Here is a 26,646-nt window from a genome sequence, read left to right as displayed (position 1 = left end):
CCTGTTGTTAGTACTTAAGTGATACAAACACAACTGGAAAATACATCTCCATAAAAGAACATTTTAAATGCTATGTTTATAAAAAGAACTCTTGAGATTACATCTTACACCAATAAGAATAGCCAAGATCAAAAACACTGATGACAACTTATGCTGGATAGATTGTGGGGAAGAGGGAACACTTCTGCATTGCTGGTGGGAATGCAAACTCGTACAGTCCCTTTGAATGTCAGTGTGGTGATTTCTCAGAAAATTAGGAAACAACTTTCCTCAAGACCCAGTAATACCACTTTTGGTATGCTCATCCATGCCACAAGGACATGTGCTCAACTATATCCAAAGGATGCTCAATTGTGCCACAAGGCCATGTGCTCAACTATGTTCATAGCAGCTTCGTTTGTCATAGCCAGAACCTGGAAACAACCTAAATGCTCCTCGACCGAAGAAGAGATAAGGAGGGGCTGGAGAGATGGCTCAGAGGTTAAGAGCACTGTCTGCTCTTCCAAAGGTCCTGAGTTCAATTCCCAGCAACCACATGGGGGCTCACAACCATCTGTAATGGGGTCTGGTTCCCTCTTCTGGCCTGCAGGCATGCAAACAGACAGAATATTATATAATAAATAAATAAATAAATAAATAAATAAATAAATAAATAGGCAGACTGTTAAGTTGAGTGATGGTGGCGCATGTCTTTAATCCCAGCACTCGGGAGGCAGAGGCAGGTGGATCTCTGTGAGTTCGAGACCAGCCTGGTCTACAGAGCTAGTTCCAGGACAGGCTCCAAAGCCACAGAGAAACCCTGTCTCGAAAAACCAAAACAAAAAAAAAAAAAAAAAAAGGATAAGGAAAATGTGGTACATTTACACAATGGAGTACTACACAGCCAAAAAAATGACATCTTGAATTTTGCAGACATGAATGGAGCTATAAAACATTTTGAGTGAGGTAACCCAGACACAGAAAGACAATTGTCACATGTACTCACCCATAAGAAGTTTTTAAACATAAAGCAAAGAAAAGCAGTCCACAAATCACAATACCAGAGAACCTAGACCACAATGAGGACCCTAAGAGAGACATACATAGATCTAATCTACATGGGTAGTAGAAAAAGACAAGATCTCCTGAGTAAATTGGTAGCATAGGGACCTTGGGAGAGGATTGAACGGGAGGGGAGCAGAGAAAAATGTAGAGCTCAATAAAAATCAATTAAAAAAAAGAAGTCAAATAAGGAATGGCTAAATGGATATCACAATTTGAATCATAGCACCATGAGAGCTATGCTGTAGATCTGCCATTTATTTCTTCCTACTTATAATACAAAATGTATACACATTGAAGTGATGATAAGTGTATTTGCAAAACTTTCTACTAAACCAAGAGCCCATAGTAAATCTTGTATTACTCATATACTTCTCATTACAATATTAAGTTTAGTGACAGGAGCAATTAGAGTTAAGAGGCAGTTATTGTGAAGAAATTTTAATACCTATACCACACATCTACAAGGAACAGAAAGTCAAACCCTGAGTTCAGTGTGAAAATCTTTTATTTGTTATTCTTGCTTTACTATGTATACCACATATTACTCTTGATACAAGCCTATGGGCATAGAAATACAGGAAAATGCAGCATACCTATCCCTAAGAACAATTAGATGATAAGCAGTAGTCCCCACATTGAGTATACTTGTTCAATTTGATTCAACTATATAAATAATTGGTTTTCTACCATCATTGTTAATACATAAACAAACTCACACTGCAGAAAAGCCACATGATTTCTAGAATTGTGCAAATACTTCTGATTGTCCTAGTTCACTTAGCAAATGTATGATTCACAAGTGGAGAGCAATATAGGAATGCACATAATGGTGACGTCTCTCCTACACACAGACGTTATCAACTTTCTAGACCAGCTGGCCAATAAGCTCTGGAAAAATTCCTGTCAGTGCCCCCCCAACTCCCAGCCCTGGGTTTCTAACACTGGTTCTGGGCATCTGGGATCAGGTCCTTACCTCAGTGAAGTACACAGCAAGCCCTACTAAGCCATCTTCCTAGCCCTCCCTTTGGTTATCAGAACTTTTTTACCTTTTCACTCCTAGAGATTCAAATCTATGGCCTGACACATGGTAGGCAAGGAACTGTAGCACTGAGCTTCATCCCCACTGGTTATCAGAACACTTATCCACAATTTCTCCTTACTCTAGCATCACCGTAGTGTCACAACTTCACTAAAATGCTAGGCCTATATTTAACTTTTTACTGTGTGCCAGGCACTGTAATATGTTTTTAACAGCATGGATATCATGGCCTAGACTTTAGTGTCACTCATGTTACAGACAGGGAACTGGGATAGAGAAATGGAATGGGCTGCTGTCACAGCAAGAAGACAAGGAGACCAGGCAAAGCCACCAACTGGCACCCATACTGCACTGTTCCCTGTCCCCACAGCATCCCACCACTATTCCACATGGACTGTTCCCTCCACAATAAGAACCACATTATCAAAACAAATTAAACAATCAGCAAGCAGAAAAACATGTAAGTGTTTTATATAAATCTTTGGCACTAGACTCTGAATCATTTGGGCAGTTAAAAGAAAAGTAAAACAAAAAAGCCCTTTTGGTTATATTTTTTACCAGGCTCAGGAAGAATTATTTGGCAGCTAACAGTAGTAAGTTCTCATATTTTCCAGTTGAAAGTAACTGAAAAAAATTCCCTTCCCTCTAAAGCATGTTCAGTGGTTTTATTCACCATATATGGAAAAGGGAGATTCTGATATTTCTTCCTTCTGTTCTAGGTATTCAAATGTCCTCTGGGAGTTAATACTGTAAGCTTTTTTAAAAAGTGACTTCATTGGTGGGAGAAACAAACCATGAGAAAGCACTGCTACGCTGTGAGGAAGACACAGACCTTGGTTTTGTTACTCCAGGGGAGAGGATCTTTATATTAAAAATATTTCCAAAGACAGAAATATTAAACTTTTTAGCAGTTTATTAAATAACTTTTAAAACAGCCATAAATGAAATCAGTTCTTATATAAACTGGCTTAAAAAAAAAAACTGGTAGGAGAAAAAAAGATGTATTTTAAATCTGTGAACTTATTTCTCAAAAATTCAATAAAGCAAAAATGAACAGATGCCTTGATAGCTTTTTGAATTTTAATGCAAATACTTAAACACATTAAAAATCAGAAAGTGAGAACAACAATGCTGGAGGCAACAGATGCATTTTCATGCAGAAGAAGCAGTGTCCAAGTTACATTTGATTTGATGTAGCTAAACCTATGTTTTCAAAATCAAGTAATAATTTTCATTAAGTCTTTTCAGCCAAATTACACACAATGATCCTTCCATCTTAAATTGTGCATGATGTTAGTAGTACCTTCCCAGAAGACTTGCCAAGGATCATAGGCAGTGTCCCTCTTAGGAGGCAGCTCACCGAGCCTCCCTTGAACTGTGGAGACACATGTGTAGCACTAACTGCTCCTGCCATACAACTTTCAATACTACAAGGCAACTTGTCTTGGAAGACAGACAGAAATCTTCTGGAAATAAATTAAGTAAAGTGGCTTAAGATAGCCAGAGAAAAGGAGAAGAATTAAAAAGTAAAAGACACGGTTAATATTTTTCCTCATTAGACATTCCATCTCTGTAGTTGGTGCCAGTGGGCAGCAGTGAGAAATGTGGTTAGGATGGGGGAGTTTGGGCTTAAAATGCAGGCCGAATGCTAACTTAGCACACACAAAGCTCTGGGTTCAATTCCTAGCATTTAAAGAAAAAAAAAAAGGCACTGAAGACAGCACTAACCATAGGCTGCAGAAGCTTGGGTAAGGAGAAAGAAGCCTGTCCGGTAAGAGTAAGAAATAGCTTCCTTCTTGTTTTAGAGCACTTACAATAATAACAAAAGAAATACAATCTAAAAATATGAAGAGACAGCATCATCCTTAGGCAAGGTCTACAAGACCAATCAGAATTCCATTTACAAGCAGAACATACAAAGCTGGACCTCTAGTTCATCAAATACAACTCCCCCCCCCCCCAAAAAAAAGAAGAAAATACATTTGCAAGAAGAAGCACATATCTCAGCAGGGGAGTCAGAGAGAGAAGTCTGTCAGAGCTCCAGTACTTAATCTTGGGGTGACTCATACAGAGAGACCTCTTAAGTTCAGTTCCAGGTCAGTAAAAGGAAACAGTATCTAGCTTTCCAAGTGGAGGATTAAATAAGCAAATGCTATAAAATCATCCTTAGTGACAGGTCAAAGGTAGCTTCAACTTATTTAGTTAAAAATTTCTTTCCTCAACTCCACAAATATTTCTATCTTCAGGGAAGACTATAAAGAGATCACACCCTTACTTAAGGCATAAAGAAGTGAAACACTCAGGGAAGAGTTAAGGACAGAATCTGTTCTTTCACTTTATCCTTCTGTATATGCACATTACTGCCAAGAGAGGGAGAGAAACATGACATCATGAGGTAACTACTTACTGGTTTCCTAAGGAAGAAGATGGACAAAGCTCCAACTAGAGGCATGTCTCCAATCAGGGGCTCCAGGATCACCCGCATGGTCCCATGAATCTGAACTCACATAGGAAATCACAAGTCAGGAAACATAATTCATCAAGGCCACTTGGCGACTCTTTAGCACATGGCTTGACACTTTATTCAGCTATAAGCACAAATACAAACTTACTTCAAAAACTTCGTACTTAATAAAAACTCCACAGCTTTTTTTCCTGAATATATCCTTAAAAACTCTAAAAATGAAAATTTGAAAAACTTACCTGAATACTTTTCACACCAGCTCTACAGAAGTATCGTTTAATCTCCAAATCAATCTCACAATTCCCTACAAAACTAGCACAGAAAAATCCTTCATTACACACACTGAGTGAAATTAATTATCCTCTTAGCTATCTATTAAGATTAGGCATTGCAAAGCACATAACCAAACAGAATGGGTAAAGTAGCCATATCCATACTGTAGGCAAAACTGGTTGAAAGATGTAGCCTATACTACAAGACTCCTCCGCCATTCCAGGCTGGATGGATATATTGCTGTTAGGTTTCAACACTGCTATATCACCTGAGAGGAATACTGTCCATATGCTCTTGCTTTTGCTACACATAAAAATCTTAATTAAATTTAGATATCCAACACATGGGAGGCCGAAGCTGGAGGACTACTGTCTCAAAAAAACCCACACAAAACAAGGTAGATAAGGATATGCTTCAGTTGGTAGACTGACTGTCTAGCATGCAAAAGGCTGTGGCTTTTACTATCCAGCCTTACATAAATCAGGTATAAATATATGTTGGATTCTTAGCAGTCAAAGGTATAAGCAGAATGACAGCTCAAATCCTATCTCAGAAAACAAAAATTTTAAAAGCATGCGAACATCCAGTTTCAAAGGAAAACATAAATAACAATGTGCAATCTCTGGAGTACTCCTCTCCCTCCCCCATAATTTTTGTATTGATTCTTTGTGAATTTCACAATATGCAGCCCAACCCCATTCATTTCCCAGTCCTTCCATATCTGCGCTCCACCCTTGAAACCTCCTCCCAATAGAAGATAAAAAATGTTGAAGCTGTGGTATGTCAGGGTGTGTCACACCATATATCCTTCTGTCCAAACAGCTTTACTTCTAACATTCATTGCAATGAGGGCATCAGTCTGCTTCAAAGCCTCTGGCTTCTGCTACACTATCAATATCGGATCCTCGCTGGGACTCCTCTCAGATAGCCTGCTGTTGTTCTGAGTTATGGAGATCCTGCAACTTTGGTTCCTAAGGACTGACCCCTTCAGGAGCTCCAGCAGCACACAGATGGTAGGTGGGCCAGTTCAAAGCCCTGGATGTGGGCCTGGGTGGCAGCTGTCTTGGTCAGCCTGCCAGTTCTCCCGCTCTGCCCAGGCTAGGGACAGGACCAGCTCTCCAGCCCCCACTACACCAGGGCCAGCTCTCCTGAAACTGCCCATGCAGGGTGGGGCCCGGTAGAGCACTCCTTTGATGGAAGATGTTTTTATTTGTATAACAATATCTTCATCTAAAACCTTTGGTTGGACTTTATTTTGCCAGCAGTAGATCTCATCAGCTTTCTTCTTGGTCACAAAAATCCTCACTCAGATGCTGAAAGGGCTTTATGACATTAAAGGTTAGAAACAGCTTGTTAACATTTCACTTTTCTCAGTGATTACTTTCAAACATATAAAACGAATGGTTCTATACAATGACAGTGCAAAACAGGCATTTATTGCCAACATAAACATGAAATATTGAAGACATTTCACACGGGATGGTGTGAGATTTGATCTGTCTTAGCTGGGGATATTATTGTTATGATGAAACACCATGACCAAAAGCAAGTTGGGGAGGAAAGGATTTAGTTCACTCACAATTTTATTTAACAGTTCATTCAAGGAATTGAGGGCAAGAACCTGGGGGCAGGAGCCAATGCAGAGGCCATGGAGCGGTGCTGCTTACCAGTAGGCTTGCTTATAATGTTTTCTTATAGAACCCAGAACCACCAGTCCAGGAATGGTCCCACCCATAATGGGCTGGGCCCTCCCAGACTAATTAAGAAAATTACCTACAGGTTGCCTACAGCCTGATCTTATGGCCGTGGTTTCTCAATTGCGGTTCTCTCCTTACATATTACCCTAGCCTGTGTCAAGTTGACATAAAACTGTCCAGGACAACCTGTATCCTTGGTTCTTAAAAATGTAGTTGGTATCAGCTGGGTGTTGGTGGAGCATACCTTTTATCCCAGCACTCAGGAGGCAGAGGCAAGAGGATCTCTGAGTTCTAGGTCAGTCTGGTCTACAGAGTGGGATCCAGGAGAGCCAAGAATACATAACACAGTGTAGCCCTGTTTCAAAAAAACTAACCAAACAAACAAATAAAATAAGAAGTATGGTATCATAAACCTGGGGAATTTGATGAATCAAATCAGGAAGGGTCTTAGCCCATAGTATCAATCTTCCTAATGCTGTGACAACACAGATCCACATTTTGTGGTGACCTCCAACCATAAAATTATTTTTGTTGCTACTTCATAACTGTAATGTTGCTACTTAGCAGTATCTCTCAGTTCCTAAGTCCATTGGACACGTTTTCCACTGGCAGCAAACCAGAGGTTGAGAACCACTGGTCTAATCACTTGAGCAAAATCCTTCTAATATACATTATATACAGATTCCTCACACCGAGGACTATTCTCTACTTGTCGCCAAATTTACTGGTAACCTGCCTTAAAACTATCAAAGTTTCCTTTTTAAACCAACAGAAAGCCTAGCACATGTTCTCTTTATTTCCCGATTCTTTTCAGCTTCCCCTCTCTCCTGCTGCCAATGTGCTAAGGTCTTTACCCAGAACATACAAAACGGCAAAGTACACAAGCTGCTAAAGCTGCATTTCATTCAAAGAACCACTAAAATAATCTGTTTAATGCTAGAACAACGAATGAGCAAAAGGTTTCTGTCCCATGAAGTTTATCATTGTCCCCAGCCTAACCTTACACACAGGTGGGCGACCACAGAGCTCATACCCAGGTCTGTTGGCCATGACAACTCTTTTATTCCACTGATGATGATGGTATTTGCACAAGCATCAAAAATTTAGAGACGAAGATTTTCCCATATCAAAGACATTTATCGCTCCTTTTTTTTTTTAAAAGACAATTATTGAGGTATATTTTGGGGTTAAACCCATTAAACCTCTCAGGGTCCAGAGCAGGACGTCTATAGCAAGCAAAAACTGGCTGGGGCAAGGAAAAGATCTGAGGGTAGAACAAACCGACTCAAGCACGTTGCTCCTGCTTATTTCTTTATTCTTTGGTGAAGAAGAAAAGGCTGTTCTCCGCAAGGCTTTCAGTTTATATAAACACAGACAAATTTAGCAGTTCCATAGGTGGTAACAATAGCATCAAACATGCATTTCATAGAATCACAAAAACCCGTGGATCTGGCAAGGAGGCACCTTGTGTCTCAGAGGGACATGGCTGTGGAGCTCCCTGGCAGATATCGGGAGGATTAAGAATGGGACTTTATGCCACAGTAAATCCAGTGTGAGTTTTGCATATTTTATTTTCTGGAGTATCTGAAGTTAAATTTTTGTAGTACAAGTTTCTATAAAAGTACATGGAATGTCAAAATTTACTGTTTTTTTTTTTTTTTTTTTTTTTTTTTTTTTTTTACCAAAAGTGTATTATTTGGGGATAAATCTTTAGAGTGCTCTTCTCAGAAGTTGGGGCAACTTTGCAGACACCAGACAGATCACTATTCTCCATATTTACGATTATTGGCCATTGCCAACAGGAAAAGCTATTTTTAATGTGTCATCGGGCTACATGGGAGTTCTAGGAAAGGAATGTACCAATTCAGAACCTTGTTTTTCCCTTTTCTTAAAATGAGAGGTTTACAATTTTATTCATATCATAAAACAAAATAAAAAAGCAGAATATAGTCTAGAAAAGAATGGGACTTTAAATCACTACAGAATTCTAAGAAGTTTTCGTGCACTAACTATATATCGTAAGTGTAGAAATTTATGATTAATTGTAGAAAAATGCAGCAGTGCTGTTGCATTTTCTGAGCATTTCCGCTTTCTTCCCTGGTGGCTAGGGACTTAGCCTTGGTAGCCATAGTAACCTGAGGGCTTGGAAGGAAGGCAAGGTGCTTGATTTGTTTTAGCACCTAGCTGGGTGAGTTAAAAAAAGAGTTTCTTTGGAGGCTTTGCTTTTGACTCCAGCAGGGTGCCCAAGTGAGAATTTTTCTCTCTGAGGCTGTTTTCAGAGGCTCGGGTTTTTTTCCTATATCTCTAGGGGTAAGGGTATAAAGAGTTAATTTCCTGGGCTATGATCTTGTATTAATTGAAATGAAGGTGAAGTGTAAGTATAGAATATTAGCACTTTGCCAGGTTAGAGCAACAGGCCAGATTACACTTTGCTTCATCTGCTGTTAGAGTAGACAGACTTCTCTCTACTCAATGCCTCCTGTTTGGGGCTCCTTTCTCGTCAATGAGCCCTGTCAATAAAGTTGTGGGGGACTAGTTTTATGTAGATTTGGCTATGAGAATAAAGGTTTGGTTGAATGAATGTTTTCACACCATGGCTTCATGGTGTAGGGAGAGTTATCCAGCGGCCTTACAGGAAAGGTCGGATTTATACACTGCTGGGATATTATAGAAGGGAAAAACGTCATAATTTCGGAAGATTTCTACAGAATTGACAGTAACTTATCCAAACGACAGGTGCTCCCGCAGCTCTGCAAAATGGGTCCTCCACAACATCATACTGTTGTGGATTTGTCCAATAGATCTGTCAGTTGTATATTTACTGTATAATCTAAACAACTGATACAAGGTCTATACAATTATTAATATACTCTGGAAACTCACAAATTATTAAAAAATTATCCTTAGTCTAGGCCCAAAAAAGGGGATTCAACTGCTAATAACCATTTGCCTTGTTTATTTTGAGAATCTTTCACCGATGCCCAGGGCTCACTGATTACGGTTAGAGTGGCTGGCCACAGCATAAGAGATCCTCTTGTCTCTCTTTCCTTGATCCTGGGATTATAAATGAACCACCATTTGTTTCTTTAGTGGGTTTTAGGAACTGAAAAAAAGCAATCATTTGGTCAATGGAGCTGTCAATTGAACCTATTACAAGTGAAATTGTCATTCCTATTTAGTAATTTTTTTTCATTAGTGATGTATAGAAATGCAATGAATTTAACTGTATTTTGCTACCTGGTTAAATTCATTTTAGCTTTAAGAGATTATATTTTAAATTTTATTTGTTGAGACAGGGTCTCTGTGGTAGTTTGAATGCAACTGGTACCATATTCTCACAGGGAACAGCACTACTAGGAAGTGTGGCTTTGTTGGAGTAGGCATGGCTCTATTAGAGGAAGTGTGCCACTATGGGGGCAGGTTTTAAGGTTTCCTATGATCATGATACCACCCAGTGTCTTGGTCTACTTTCTGTTGCCTGCAAGATATACAATTATTAGCTACTACTCCAACATCATGACTGCCTGCATGCCTCCATGTTCCCCGTCATGATGATCATGGACTAAACCTCGGAACTCTATACCACCCACACCAATGAAATGTTTTTCTTTATAAGAGTTGCTGTTGCTGGTCATGGTGTCTTGTCACAGCTAAGACAGTCTCACAATCAGCCTGGTTGGCTAAGAAAATGAATGTAGGCCAGTCTGCTCCCAGAGCTGGGATTGAATGCGTATGCCATCACAACTGATTTTAAAACTTTTTATGGGATTTTTTTCTGTAAGATCTCATCATTTGTAAATGCTGCTTTTCAATTTGGATGCCTTTTATTTCATTGTATTGTCTAACTCTCTAGGTTGTTTTTTTTTTAATCATGAAAGAATACTGAATTTCATTAAACCCATCTTCTGTATCAACTGAAACAACTATGATGTCATCTTGCCACACCAGTTCCTTCTTAAAATCAAGCGGTGTGTTTTACAGATTGGTTTTCATATCCTGAATCACATTTGCATTCTGGGAATAAATTCTGCTTCTTGATGGTATATAACCTATGCTACTAGATTCAATTTGCTAGTATTTTGTAGAGGATTTTTTATATTAAGGTCCATAAGGATTATTTTTTAGATTATAGTTTCATGTAGAGCATATGGTTTATTTTATTCAGTACATTTTTAGAAATTTCTTTTATTTTATGTGCATGGGGTGTTTTGCCTGCATGTATGTCTGTGTACCATGGTGTGTGCCTGGTGCCCATGAAGGCCAAGAGAAAGCATTGGATTCCCTGAACTGGAATTACAGATGTGAGCTGCTAAGTGGGTGCTGGGAATCAAACCCAGGCTGTCTGGAAGAGTACCAAGTGCTCTTAATTACTGAGACATCTTTCCAGGCCCATTATATTTAATATATTTAACGAATGACAGTTATCTAGATTATGAAGAATTCAAAGACTGTTAACATTTAGAAGAATTTGGTCAAATTCCAATGAAAAGCAGACAAGAAATTCATATTATATCCTCCATCTTACACAGAGCCATGACAAAATATAACACAAATAAAAACTTACCTAATCTGAAGGTCCAGAATAATTTGTCTTTTGTCTACATTTTCAGTATAAACCTTAACACCATTGACTCTAAGGGGCTGAAACAATAAATAATTTAATTTAAAACACAGAAAGGTTTAAAAGCAAACGAACTTACAATACAGCATAGATATGATAAGAACAAGTTTAGCATCAGACTACAAGTATAATTCTGGTTTACAGCACACTGTTTAACTTTGACAATTTATTTAACTTGTATTCCTCAGTTTTCTCATCTGTAAGATATAAATAACATTGACAACCATGTGAGATTACTGTGAAGTTAGATGGCATAATGAATAGAAGCACACTTCAAGGCATATTAGCAGTAACTATCCAATAAACACAGGCATTACTGTTGTTGTTAGCGCATGTAATAAATACATTTGCTTTTACTTTTAGCCTCATCGCTTTCAATTTAATCTGATCCTCTTCTTCTACTCTATCTTTATTAATACTTCCCATTACTTTTAATTTATGTTTTACAAGTTTTCACTTTGAAATTTCACAAAAATTTGGCTTTTCAGTAGATTAAAAAAAAGAATATAGTTGAGTGTGGTAGTGCAGGCCAATAATCACAACATTTAAGAAGCTGAAACATGGCATTTCCAGTTCAAGGCAGCCTGAAAAATAATAGAATGAGAAAATAGAAATGAATAATACTTAATATATGATACAGATAATTTACTATGCAACCACAAAAACCAAATCATTTCTTTTTTGTGTTGTTGTTATTTTCTTTTGTTTGAGACAGGGTTTCTTTGTGTAGCTTTGGAGCCTGTCCTGGAACTCCCTCTGTAGACCAAGCGGGCCTTAACTTCACAGAGATCTGCCTGCCTCTACCTCCTGAGTGCTAGGATAAAGCTGTGCACTACACTGTCTGGCTGTATTTCTTTTCCTTTAAGACTTATTTCTACTTATGTGTATGCTGAGGCCAAAAGAAAGTGTCAAATCTCTTGAGCTGAAGTCATAAGTGAGAATTTGTAGGTGACAGGAATCAAACTTATATCCTCAGCAAGAGATCCGAATCACCGAAACATCTCCCTGACCTACAGTTTGTATTTAAAGGCCAGCCTGTGCTTTATAGTAAGACTGTCTCAAAAAGCCAAAATACAGACCTACCCCTTACAGAGGAGTGTAGGGCGTGGAGGAGGGAGAGAAACATAAAAGGAGGAGGAGACTAGTTGGGAAGAAGGGGATGAACAGTAGTGGGAAGAAGATAAGGAAGGGTGATGGGGGTATGATTATGGTACAATATACTGCATAAAATATAATACAAGCATGAAATTGTCATATATATAAATGCAAAAATCCTCAGTATTTTCTCAAAATAATTGTTAGAATTTATTACTTAATCATAAAATTTTCTACAATAAATATTCATCAAGAAATGGTTTCTCATCTAATTTTTAGAAAATGCTGAAAATTTTAAAAATCTGGATGAAATCAAACTCATGATTTATATAGAAAAATATTTGTTATGGGAGCATGGGGTTCATAGGGAGGAGGGAGAAAGAGAGGGGAGCAGAGAGAAATATATAGCTAATAAAAACAAAAAAAGAAAAGTGGATTCTAGCCATAAACAAAGGACATTGAGCAATCCTAGAGAAGTTAAATAATAAGGTGAACACACACACACACACACAAAAACATATATAGATCCTCCTGGAAATTGGAAGCAGACAAGATCACCAGGCAAAAGTTGGGAGCAGAGAGGTGGGGGTAGGGTGGGGGGAAGGGGAGAAGGGGAGAGAGAAGGGAGAAGGGGAGGATTGGGGAGAGCTTGGGGGAGTGGAGGGTGGAGATGGAGGAAGGGAGGATATGGGAGCAGGGAAGAAGATATCTTAATTAAGGGAGCCATTTTAGGGTTGGCAAGAGACTTGGCTCTAGAGGGGATCCCAGGAATCCATGGGGATATCCCCAGCTAGGTCCTTGGGCAGTAGAGAAGAGGGTGCTGAAGTGGCCTTGTCCCATAATCACACTGATAAATATCTTGAATATTACCATAGAACATTCGTCCAGCGATGCATGGAGATAGAGACAGAGACCCACATCGGAACATTGGACTAAGCCCCCAAGGTCCAGTTGAAGAGCAGGAGGGAGAAGATGAGCAAGGAAGTCAGGACCGTGAGGAGTTGGTCCACCCACTGAGACAGTGTGTCTGATCTAATGGGAGCTCACCAAAGCTAGCTGAACTGGGACTGAACGAGCATGTGATCAAACCGGACTCTCTAAATGTGGCTGACAATGGGAGCTGACTGAGAAGCCAATGATAACACCGGGTTTTGATTCTACTGCATGTACTGGCTTCTTGGGAACCTAGTCTGTTTGGATGCTCACCTTCCTTGGCCTGGATGAAGAGGGAAGGGCCTTGGACTTCCGGTACCCTGCTGTAGAAGGAGCTGAGGGCAGGCCTGCTTCCGCATGGTTAGCTTTACACCCGAAATAACAACACACAAACTGTATTCATTTAAACACTGCCTGGCCCATTATATCTAGACTCTTCTTGGCTAACTCTCACAACTTGTTTAACCCATTTCTAATAATCTGTGTAGCACCACGAGGTGGTGGCTTACCGGAAAGGATTATAGCCTACATCCATCTTGGCCCGGAGCTTCACTGCGTCTGCCTCACTGCCTTCTACCCAGCATTCTGTTCTGTTTACTCCGCCTACCTAATTTTCTGTCCTATCAAAGGGCCAAGGCAGTTTCTTTATTAACCAATAAAGTAACACACAGACAGATGACCCTCCTCCATCACCCTGCCCTCTCTTAGAACTGGAGGGCGAGGGGGAAGGGTGAGTGGAGGGGAGAAAGTGGAAATTTTGAATGGTATCATTTATAAAGCAATAAAAATTTAAAAAAAAGAAAAAGAAAAATATTTATTAAACAATATACAAATAAAACTGTACAAATATTAATGAAATAATACATATGAAATCTGGAGAGGCAAAAATCATTATTAAGCAAATTGATATTTGTTTTCTATGTATAGAGGTTTTGCCTACATGTGTGTCTCTGTACTGCTGGCTGTCCTGGAATTTGCTCTGTAGACCAGGCTGGCTCTGAACTCACAGAGATCCACCTGTCTCTGCCTTCTAAGTGCTGGGATTAAAGGTGTGTGCTCCTAACTTTATCAATGTTTAGACTGATATTTATTAAAGCTAGTACCCCTTATTTGTCAGAAAAAAAAGTCAAAAACCGGGCTGGAGAAATGACTCAGGGGATAAGAGCACTTGTTGATCTTCCAGAGGGCTTGAATTTGGTTCCCAACACCCACATCACGCAGCTGTACAAATGCCTGTACCTCCATCTCCAGAGGCTCTGATACCATCTTCTGGCCTCCATGAATGCATGTATGGCATATTCTCACACAGGTACACATATACACACATAAACAAAAAAAATTAACTTAAAAAGTAAAACAAAAACAACAAAATATAAAGAGCAGCATAGTGAGAGTGAGGCGACAAGTGGGGAGCCAGAACCTGCCACTGGGAAAAAGAACCTAGGGCCTTGCAGACTTTCCAGTCTTCTTCAGGAACAGTTTCCGAAACCAGGGCCTGCACAGTGGTCACACTGTTGCTATGCTTTCACAGCAGTCCCACTGTGTGCTTGAGAAAGGGCACTAAAGAACGAAGGAACTGACCTGCTGACCCACGTCCACTTTTGTGAAGCTGAAGGTACTGAGGTGTGCATTTGCTCCCCGCACAGCTGGTTCTATGGTTTCTCGAAAGAGCTTCTCTATAAATTGACAAATAAAGGGCCACATGTGCTTTACCGTCTAGAAGGAAAAGAAACTCACATTAAATAATTGCTATGACGTATGATACATAATTTATTTGAGTCACTAAGGAAATTATACTCATGTCGTCTATTAGAAACTGGCTTTGAAAACTAGAACAAAAGGGAGAGGCAGTCCTGTCAAATGTGTTCTCAGTGCTAAGCATTTATTTCAACAATAAACTACTGATCAGACAATATACTACTGGAATTAGTTCTTTTAATTAGCTATTCTGTTTAAACATACCTACATATCTAGTAATCACTAAAAGTCCCATGACTTCAACTGACTGTAGGAAGACGTAGGCTATGGCCAGGTGGTGGTGGCACAAGCCTTTAATCCCCAACACTCAGAAGGCAGAAGTATACTGATCTCTGAGTATGAGGCCATCCTGGTCTACAGAGTGAGTTCCAGGACTGCCAGGGCTACACTGAGAAACTCAGTCTCAAAAACAAACTAATACCAAAACCAAAACCAAAACCAGAAACTTAACTCGTAGCTCTTAGGCTGGGAGGGTAGTTCAGTGGCTCATTTGCTTCTTTTGGGTGAGGCCCTTGGTTTGATCTCAACACCATAACAAAACCAAACCAAAGCCAACAAAAAAACTGTGTGTGGACCTCAGTAACCACTCCTGCATTTTACAGCTACAAATTAACTTGGGCTATAGGTGATTTCTGTCTAGACTAATGTCACTATATTGCCTTAGAGATGCTCAAAATACCAGGCAACAGAGACTCAGCCTAAAGCTTACTCAAACAAAACATCCATTAAAAGGTATTATAGATGGCTAGTTTCTTCGGAGTTATTTTTTCTCTTTATAATATTTCTAGAGTGTGTGCTTGTGATTTCTATAAAGCAGATGTTAGCAGCCTCTATTTAAGAACACAGACACAAAGCCAGATGGCAATGCCATAAAAGTACATACATAAATCTTCTTAGGACAGTGACACAGCTCTTGTTCTTCCCAAGGGAAAGTCACATACTACTTGCAACAGTCCTCGTGGGAGCAGAAGCCTGCACACCAATCTGAACTTCAATACTACCAACACTGAAATTTCCAAACATGGGAAGATAGTCTCTAGCCCTCTAATTCCCAATGAATATTTGGAGTATGCTAATCTTACCTTATTTAGCCACTCTGCTCTTTCAGTGTCTGGAAAATGAACCTGAGAGAGAAAAACACACACATGACTTAATGACTCCTGACAATCACACATACACACAAAATCCATAGGTTATGTAGAAATCTTACAGTCCTATGTTTATATAATGCCTCTTTAAAACACTTTGCTCTAATGCTTTCTAACACAGCCTCAGAAAAGGAAAGTTGATATGCATGGTACCTTACTTGCCACATTCTAAGAACTTGGAGGGAAAGGGTTTGGGACCCACAAATACCACAAGAGCCTTCATTGCCTCCCACCACCCAAGTGAGTATTCCCCAGCATATGAAATACCCAAGTACAAAAAGAGCCCTTCTTGCCTTTAAAAAAAGTATTATCATTGCCATTCATCTAGAAATCTAGACTCAGACTTCAAAATCCATCTCTTCTTGTTGCATTCACTTTTAAGCCCTAACCAGATGACTTCTATATGCAAGGTCCATCTGCACCAGTTTCCTGTCCTCTCCCAAGTGCACACTGTGGTCATAGCTCTCCACAGGTAGGGCCTACATACTGGAAAAGAGATTGAAAAATGCAAAGAGAAACCTACTTAAAAAGTAAGTGAAGAATGCATTGTTGCAGCTAAAATAAAACATATTTGCAAAGGAAGCTAGTGCTGTTTTTGGCCACAAGGGAGCTTTCAAAAGAAGAGCACACAGGCCACACATAGTTTTGATTTGGTGGTACAGTGGATCATGGGAGACATTGTACTGGTGACTGAGAAGATCTGATGCACAGAACATTTCTGAGTCACAAAGAATCCAATCCAGTCATGCTGTCCTCTGGCTGAAAGAACCAATGGAGCTAAGTAGGATGTAGTCTCAAGGAGGGTGGGGGAAGGGTATGGTTTCCAAGGTTTCTAGACCCCACTCTCCTTTTCAAGTTTGATTATGAGAACAAATAACAGAGATGGGGCCTAGCAGGAGCCAATCCCTGAACACAGCATAGGTCATTATCAAGCCATGGACCACAGACTGCTTATATTGGCTTTCAGAAGTCCTGAGTGACTGACTCCTCCTCTGGGTTCTTAGCAAGAGGAAAACAAGCAGGGGTAGGGACAGTATTATGGATTCGCTCTGTGTCTATAAACAAGACTAAATAGGCCTTATTTACCTTGAACCACATAATATGAACAATATAATTTGATTGAACCACGAGACAGGCTAGAGTGAGTGGACATAGTCATTTCTAAATTAGGTAAGTATAAATTTATAAGCGTGTGGTGTAATGCAAAAATCTTCCAAAATTGGAACAATGACTTAGAAGTTAGGGAAGACAATGTTCAACAAGGCTAAAGGTCAGTCAGTGAACTGCTACACATCTGCTTAACTGTAGATGTTGTGTTCTGTCGTTGCTGAGGGATAAACTCTAACCCAAGTTGAATGAGTGTACAAGAAAAGGCTGCACTTGTCCAGGGAACAGGAAGAAATTTGGTGGTAAAAGTGAGGGGAGTGGATAGGCTTGTTATACTTATAAAATTAGGTCACAAAATTAATTTGTTTGAACCAGTACTTTGCCATTTCTTTATACTACTTTGAAGTAGTTTAGCTCAGTAAAAGTCTGATCAGGGTGCACAGAGATGACCAAAGGTGAGTGATCACCTCCCCAGCTGAACAGCCCAGTCTCTAAGCCCTCGTTCCAAGGGTAAAACCATGGGCCCCATCCCAACCTGCCTCAGATTCACTAGCTAGCCAGCAGGCACCTACCTGCAGGTAGGCTACTCCAACAAAAACCGGACCCTGTAATCTACAAGTTGCACTCAGCCCCCAAACCCACCCATCCCCCTGCAACCTCAGAGGATCTCTGATGTACAGACTGCTACTACACAGAACGGATGACCAGCTCCCCATGAAGACACCCCAGTCTCTAGATTCTAGGTCTCTGAACAAAACCCCAAGCCCCTCCCCTTCCTGCCACAGCTTCACTAGCCAGTCAGCAGGCAACTCCCCTGCAGATAGGCTGCTTCAACCCCTGCCCCTCATCTATGAGACCCAGTATCTAGAAATTCCACTCCACCCCAAAACCCACGCTCCCCCACTTGACCTCAGAGGATCTGAGGCATAGACTGCAACTACACAGAGTAGGCCAAGAATAGCTTCCTAGGGCACAGACAGCAACTGTAAAAATTAGTCCAAGAAGGGATCCCTGAGACACAGACACCTATTGCAAGGATTGAACCAAGAGGCAAAGACACTGCTGGCACCAATCAGAGGAAGAGATGGGTAGGCACCAAAGCAAGAATACATTCAATAACCTAAAAAGCAACATGGTAATACCAGAACCCAGTGATCACACAACAGGAATACCTGAACATCCTAACCCAAAAGAGGCAGAAGAAAATAACCTTAAATATAATTGTGTGAAGATGATAGAGGCCCTTAAAGAGGAAATGAAAAATTCCCTTAAAGAAATGGAGGAAAGAAAAAAAAATTGGAAGAAACCAATAAGTCCCTTAAAGAAACCCAAGTAAACAATCAAACAGGTGAAGCAAACAGTTCAAGACTTGAAAATTTAAATAAAGGCAATAAAGAAAACACAAACAAAGGGAATTCTGAAAATGGAAAATCTGGGCAAATGAACAGGAAATACAGATGCAAGCATAACCAAAAGATTACAAGAGATGGAAGAGAGGATCTCAGGCATTGAAGATATGATAGAGGAAATAGATTCATAGGTCAAAGAATACATTAAATCCAACAAATTCTTACCACAAAATATCCAGGAAATCTGAAACACCATGAAAAGACCAAACGTAAGAATAATAGGGATAGAAGAAGAACTCCATCTCAAAGGCAGAGAAAACATATTCAATAAACTCAGAAAAAAAACTTTCCCAGCCTAAAGAAAGACATGACTACAAAAGTAAAGAAGCTTATAGAACACCAAACAGACTGGAGAAGAGGGAGAAAAAAAAAGTCCCCTCACCAAATCATTAAACATCAGAATAAACAAATAATATTAAAAGCAGTAAAGGAAAAAGGCCAAGTAACATATGAAGATGGAAATCACAAAATAATACCACCCCAATTCAGAATTATGAATAATAAAAGGGTTATTTATTTAAGGGAAAAACTTACTGTCCTAGACAACAGCCCTCTGCACGAACAGGAACAGAGTCTAGTAGCCAGAAGTGGAAGCCAGAAGCAAGAGAGCGAGAGTACGGCTACTGCTGCTTTTGAAAGCAAAAGAGACCACGCCCAAGTAAGCTGGTATCTTAAAGGCTATTGGCTGAAGGAGCAGAATGTGCTCCCACAGCACCTCCCTCTTTAGTTTAAATAAGAGGGTTCCAAACCCAATACAAAACTATATACACTAGGAATAGATATCAAATATAATTAGAATTAACCAGCATAAGAAATATTAAGCAAGGAACATATACTAAATGCTTTAATAAACATCCTATCCTAAGGAGTCTAAATCTTGTATTGGAAATGGCTTGGCTAGATCATAAGAGGTCAGGAACTATGACTATCTAATCTTCAACCCCATCAAAGGCCTGAGAAGGGAGATAATATTACTTGAGCAGGCAGGAAGTACAATCAAGCAGCTTCCAAAGCAAGCAATATATAATGGAGACAATTAGCAACCTGAGCAATCACCCAAAGTCTCATTTTGCAAAGTTGAAGCAACCAACTTTGGCTAAGGCCTAGAGCAACTGACAGACCATTTTTAGAGGAAGGAAATTTTTCAGAACTGTCTTGCCCTGTCTTGGCAAGATTTGACAGTCTTTTTCCTTGTGTCCTGCTTATCCATTTCTGGACATCATGTACTTTGTTAGTGGTTGAGGTATGGGTAGTTCTTTGACATAAGGCCAATGGTGCCAAGAAGGAAACAAAATCTGAGTGGAGTGTCTTCAGTGCTCAACATTCTCTTGGGAATAGATTGATGCTGTCAGGAGCAATCATGTCTCATATCAACAGAATCCTAAATTATTTAAATGCCATGTTCCACAGATCCTTGAAGTGGTTGAAGATTACCTATCTAGATAGAATACAATCTCTATGTATATAAAGAACCTAACAGATCTGACTGTATACAACAAACATGAACAACCAGTGACCTATAATATTTAATACCTGTATACTTAAAGACTAAAACTTCATGTCAGAATATTCAATAATCTGTAAACAAATGTGAACAAATGAGGACAATGACCTTAAAATGTAAACAATGTATAAGTATCTTGATCAGAGGTAGGAGTAATATATAATAAAATATATCCTAAAAGTTGTATCAATATACAAAATGTCTTAAACAGAGGTAGAAACATGCATATATACAATCTGACAGAATAACTTTGCATAAGTGTACAAATAATGTAAACAAAAATAACAAATATAATTCAAACTTGTATCAATATACAAAAACTATACCAATGTAAATTATCTATTGACAATAGCTCACAAGTATTCACTCTATTACCCACTATTATTATCCCCCCTTTTTTAACAGTTTTCACCTCAACCCTCTATCTAGTACAAGCAATAATCAATAACCCCTAAACAGTTATTATCCCCCCTTTTTTTGAACAAACATAGTTTTCACCCCAACCCTCTCTCTAGAACAAGCAATAATCAACAACCCCTAAACAGTGTTTCTAATCCTAAGAACAAACATTTTTGGGATGGGGGCATCATCCTCTAGAACTGCTTCTTGCTGTCATGGGGGCAATGTTCTATTAATGAGTTGGTGCTAACAACATGGCCCATGGCTGGGAAGCTGCTGTTTTGAAACCTTGCAGCTGCTACCGCTGAATCAGTATGACCTCTCTCAAAGGAGCTGTGGCACGCTGCCGGCAAACAGCAAGAAGCTGTGTTAAATTCTGTATTTTTTTTTTTTTGGTCTAGAATTCTTTTTCAAGCTCTCTCAGGTTATATGTGGATTTAGTTGACCACGTAGGTGCTAAATGAAGATAGAAATAACAAAATAATCCCACACCAGTTCAGAATTATGAATGTGCACTATCTGCAGATGATAAGATAGTATATACATAAGTGACACAAAAATTTCTATCAGGAAATCCCTACAGCTGATAAACACCTTCAGTAATGTGAAAGGATACAGGATCAAATGAAAAAATCAGTAGTCCTCCTGATTCAGAAAGAAACTGAAGAAGATATCAGAAAATGGAGAGACCTCCCATGCTCTTGGATAGGTAGGATCAACATAATAAAAAAATCAATCTACAGCCTAAATGTCTAAATGTCAATCCCCATCAAAATTCCAACAAAATTCTTCACAGATCACAGAAGAACAATACTTAATTTCATATGGAAAAACAAAAAGCCAAGGATAGCCAAAACAATCCTGTACAAGAAAGGGACTTTCAGCATCCCTGACATAAAGCTCAATTATAGAGCTACAGTAATAAAAACAGCTTTGTATTAGCATAAAAAGCAGGCAGATGGATCAATGGAATCAAATTGAAGACCCTGATATAAATCCACACAGCTATATATATCTGATTTTTGATAAAGAAGCTAAAATTATACAATGGAAAAAAGAAAACATCTTCAACAAATGGTGCTGGCATAACTGAATGTCAACATGTAGAATGCAAATAGATCCATATCTATCTCCATGCATAAAACTCAAGTCAAAATGGATCAAAGACCTCAACATAAATCCAGTCACACTGAATCTGCTAGAAGGGAAAGTGGGAAGCAGCCTTGAACACATGGACACAGGAGACCACTTTCTATATATAAAACCAGTAGCACTGACTTCGAGAGCAACAATAAATAAATAGGATCTTCTGAAACTGAGAAGCTTCCATAAGACAAAGGACACAGTCAATAGGACAAAAATGTGTAATCAGAAGCTGTACTTTCTTTTCCCAGCTACTTAGACCCAAATAATCACACAGAAACTATATTAATTGCAACACTGTTTGGCCAATGGTTCAGGCATATTCCTAACTAGCTCTTACATCTTAAATTAATCCATTCCTAATAATCTGTGTATTGCCATGTGGCCATAGCATTACGTCATTTTCTACATGTCAGGTTTCCTAGGCAGCTGGCCAGTATCTCCCTGACTCTGCCTTCTTTCTTCCTCTATCTCTTCTTGGATTTTCCACCTTGTTATCTTCTGCTCTTCCATAGGCCAAAGCAGGTTCTTTATTAACCAACAGTAATAAAATATATTCACAGCACACAGAGGAGCATACCACATGAAAAAAAAAAACCCTACTGAATGGGAAAACCTCTTCACCACATCAGAGGACTGATCTCCAAAATATATAAAGAACTCAAGAAACTAGACATCAAAATACCAAATAATCCAATTAAAAATGGGGTACAGATCTAAACAGAAAGTTCTCAAATGGCTGAAAGATACTTAAAAAACTGTTCAACATCCTTAGTTGTCAGAGAAATAAAAATCAAAACAACTCTGAGATACCATCTCATACCAGTTAGAATGGCAAAGATCAAAAATACCAATAATAGCTTATGCTAGAGGGGATGTGGAGTAAGGGGAACACTCCTCCATTGCTGGTTGGAGTGCATACTTATACAGCCATTTTGGAAATCAGTTGGCAGTTTCTCAGAAAATTGGGAATCAATCTACCTTCTTAATACTCAACAATACCTGATGTGGGATTCTTCTCTGTATGCTATGAATATGTTTTATTACCATTGGTTAATAAAAGAGCTGTTTTGGTCAATGGCTTAGGAAAGTAAAGCCAGGAAGAAAATCTGAACAGAGATATAGAGAGAGTAGGCAGAGTCAGGGAGATGCCATGTAGCTGCTAAAGAAAGCAGATGCCAGAACTTATTGAGAGGCCACTGCCTCGTGGTGATACACTGAATAATAGAAATGGATTAATTTAAGATATAATAGCTAGTTAGAAATATGTCTAAGCTATTGGCCAAGAAATATTATAATTAATGTAGTTTCTGTGTGGTTATTTGGGTCTGGGAGGCTGGGAAATAAGGGCAGTCTCCGTTTACAAAACGGCATGCCAACCGTAGGTCAACTATGTTCACATAAAAACTGAGAGAGCTTGGGAAGGAATTCTAGACACAAAAGAACAGACTTAAGCACAGCTTCTTAGAGCCACATTTCTTTTCAGATAGGCTGTTTGCTGGCAGCAAGCAGAGGCACAGTTTCTTTAAGAGAAGGCTTCCTGAATCAGCATTAGCAGCACAAACTATTCAGCTTCTTAAAAAAATGGCAGCTTCCTGGTTTGTGCTAGTAGTACAAACTCTGGCTCTTTGGGGAGGTCCTGCACTTAAATGGGGTTTGTAAGCAGCATTCTACAAATTGGTTAATGGCGACATAGATCCACTGCATCCCTGAAGCTGGGGCAGTGAACATGGTTCACAGAGGTGGTGAACAAACCTATGCCATATTGAAAGTTAATGAGAGGTGGAGGCAGTATCCAGTACTGCCCCAGACCACATTGCTTACCATTTTAAGATGCTCAGATACACAATAGGACAGATTCAGACATAAAAGATCTCTAAACATGACACAGTGTGTTTGAAAAATGTTTGTAAGCTTGGGAGAGAAGGAAAAAGTACAGACAGTTATAAGCAGAAATAATTAAATAAGTGATTCCTAATTTTCTGAGAAACCGCCATACTGAGTTCCAAAGTGATTGCACAACTTTGCATTCCCACCAGATAGATAAGATTGCCTGACAAAATTGGACCATGGGGGTGGGTGAGAAGGGCAGAAGAAGAGGGGGGAGGAGAACTTGAGGGAACGGGACAGTCAAGATGAAGAAAGGACAGATGAGAGCAAGGAAGTGATACTCCAGATAAGACCCTAAGCAATAGAAGAGAGGGTGCCCAAACTGACCTTGCTCTGTAGTCAGACTGATGAATATCTTAAATATCACCATAGAGCCTTCATCCAGCAACTGATGGAAACTGGGGTGGAAACCACATTGGAGCACTGGACTGAGCTCCCAAATTCTGGTTGAAGAGTGGAAGGAGTGAGAATACGAGCTGAGAGGTCAAGAACATAAAGGGTACACCCACTGAAAAAGTCTGCCTGAGCTGGTGGGAGCTCACCGACATCAGCCATCCTGGGAAGGAACAAGCAAGGGACCAGGCTGGTCCCTCTGAGTGTGGCTGACAGTTGCATAGCTAGGGCAGACTGAGGGGCCACTAGCAGTGGCACCAGGATTTATCTCTGCTGCTTGTACTAGCTTTTTGAGATCCTATTCTCTTTGGATGGGTACCGCGCTAAGCCTAGATATAGTAGGGAGGGCCCTGGACCTTCTCCAGAGTAATGTGCCCTGCCCTCTTTTGGGAGTGGATGGGGGATGGGGTGGGGAGGTGGATGGAGGGAGTGGGAACTTGGATTGGTATGTATAGTGAAGGAAGATAGTTTGTTTACTTGTTTTTAAAAAAAAATAAAAACAAAATCATTGAAAAAGGAAATAGTTTTAAAAAGTAAACAAAATCTTTAAAGAGATTAAAGGAGTAAAGAAAAAAGCCACATAAAGATGGAAAATACACAGAATGATGGAGGTGGGTCTTTTATCTGTTGTTTTTATTGGTTAACTAATAAAGAAACTGCTTGGCCTGATAGGACAAAAAATTAGGTAGGCGGAGTAGACAGAACAGAAGGCTGGGGGAAAAAAGCCGAGTCAGACAGTCGCCATGATTCTCCCACCCTACACAGCTGCAGGTTAACATCTTCCCTGATAAACCACCTCGTGGACTACACAGATTATTAAAAATGGGTTAGATCGTAAGAGCTAGCCAATAAGAGGCTAGAGCTAATGGGCCAAGCAGTGTTTAAAAGAATACAGTTTCCGTGTAATTATTTCGGGTAAAGCTAGCCGGGTGGCAGGAAGCAGCCCGCCACCCATTTTACAACAACAGATAGTCTGGGTTATGTATACGATAGTGTTTTCTTTGAATTTTTTGACTGTGAATGAGCTAAGTACAGAGAGACATTTCATTATATGGGCTGCTAAGTTAAGCCAACATAAAGGTATGTTGACTTTAAAATTTGAGTCTAAGGCTATGTTGCTTTGGAAAGGAGGTTGTTTTTGTTTCCACAGGAGATGAGAACCAATGGATTCCTTCCAGACTAACATGGTTTGATAGAACAAGACTACCCGAAAGGTCTCTATGAACCCTAAAAATACTTTGCCCAACAAACAGCAGGAAGCAGTTTGGAGAAAACTATGCCCAAATTCCCAAAATGATTGTTTATAAATGTTTGTTTTCATGTAAAGGGGGGTATGATATAGAAATGAATACTTTGAATTAGTATGGATCTTGGTCTATTGATAGAAATTTAAGGTTGATTTTCCTATACTGTGTATATGTATTTCTAGTCTTGTTTAAGGTATTGTGTTTGTGCAGCTCATTTAAAAATGTAATACAGATTAATAGATAGTCATCTATAACAGTCAAACTCTAGTCATGTCAGTTAGGTTTTCTAGACATATAGAGATATATTTCAGTGAGGAAGATAATCTTCAGCACTTCAAAGACCTACAGAATATGGCATTTAAAATGCTTTAAGAACTTAGATTTTTCTCGACAGTGAGACATGTCTGCTTCTGGCAGCACCAATGTACTTCAAAAGGATGATGGGCATCAAAGAGGCTCCTTATAAAGTTTGCTAGCCATTTGGGCAAGAAACTGCTCTTCCCTGGACTGCTTGATGGTATGCTGTATGAACTGGACATGCATAGCCCACAGAAAAGTGACTGCTGAACTTTCCAAAGGACAGGATGGGTCCTTCAGTGTTCCTGCTTCACAGAAGAAATTGCTACACATTCTGCAGGACACAAAAGAAAGTGAATGACAAATGGCCAATAAAGGAAAGACAGTCTTTCAAATTTTCTGCTTCATGGACAAGTCTAGCAGATACTATGGGCCTGTAGGCTGAAGATGGATGCCCCAATGTTACAGAAGAACTTTGGGTGACTGTCCAAGCAGTGAGATGTCTCTTGTCATTCTAGAACTTTAGAAGTTGTTTACAATGCACTTCCTGTTTACTTAGGTAATATTATATCCTTCTGGGGTCTTTGAAGAGTTAAAGACAGATAGTTATAATTTTCCTTAGTTATGATAAAAGATAAACTAGATATGAAACTTTAGACTCATAAAGATAGGTGGAAGAAATGGGAGGAGAGGAAGGAATGGGAACTAAGATTGGTATGTAAAATGAGAAAAAAATTTGTTTTTAAAAATAATTGATTAAAAATCATATATTATCATATAAAAAAGTCTGATAAGGAATGGGATAGTTAGTGGCAGGCAGAACATTAAAACAGGTATTTATAATGGATCCTTCTAGTTTATTGTGAGATTCTCTCCCATTCTACCTTTTCCTTCTAAACCAACCAATTACTAGAGGCAACAGAAAGATCAAAAGGCAAATATTGAGCACCTTCTGTTTGCTGACATGGGAACTTGTGCAGTATAGATGTACTCTGACTTCTGGAATTTCAGAGTGAATGCCAAATTAACACTTCTGTATATACTTCTGAATATACTTGCCATTTGATGTCTGATCAATCTCACCTGTTTCCCCCAAGGTCTCTCTTGCCTGGCCTCCCAACTACTAAATTTAGCTAACAGAACAATATTCTACAAAACATGAACTTCCTTTTCAATTCACCTCAC

General features: G+C 39.3%; 1 protein-coding gene across 5 annotated transcripts in view; it reads right to left on the bottom strand.

The window, feature by feature from the left end:
• Positions 1–26,646, bottom strand: part of Esyt2 (extended synaptotagmin 2) — a 105,792-nt gene that overhangs the window by 42,824 nt on the left and 36,322 nt on the right. For all 5 annotated transcript variants that reach the window (XM_041638954.1, XM_041638956.1, XM_041638957.1 and 2 more), the window contains exons 2-6: positions 16,007–16,048; positions 14,748–14,882; positions 11,082–11,158; positions 4,787–4,859; positions 4,491–4,580 (exon numbers count right to left, since the gene is read on the bottom strand). In XM_041638954.1, coding sequence (XP_041494888.1) covers positions 4,491–4,580; positions 4,787–4,859; positions 11,082–11,158; positions 14,748–14,882; positions 16,007–16,048 — 417 coding nt within the window. The remainder of the gene's footprint in view (positions 1–4,490; positions 4,581–4,786; positions 4,860–11,081; positions 11,159–14,747; positions 14,883–16,006; positions 16,049–26,646) is intronic.

The sequence above is a fragment of the Microtus oregoni genome, unplaced genomic scaffold, assembly GCF_018167655.1.
Source record: "Microtus oregoni isolate MIOR12 unplaced genomic scaffold, Mior012 000056F_ref0000123, whole genome shotgun sequence".
NCBI lineage: Eukaryota > Metazoa > Chordata > Mammalia > Rodentia > Cricetidae > Microtus > Microtus oregoni.
The sequence above is the reverse complement of the archived record's forward strand: the minus strand, read 5'-3'. Positions and strand labels throughout refer to the sequence as shown.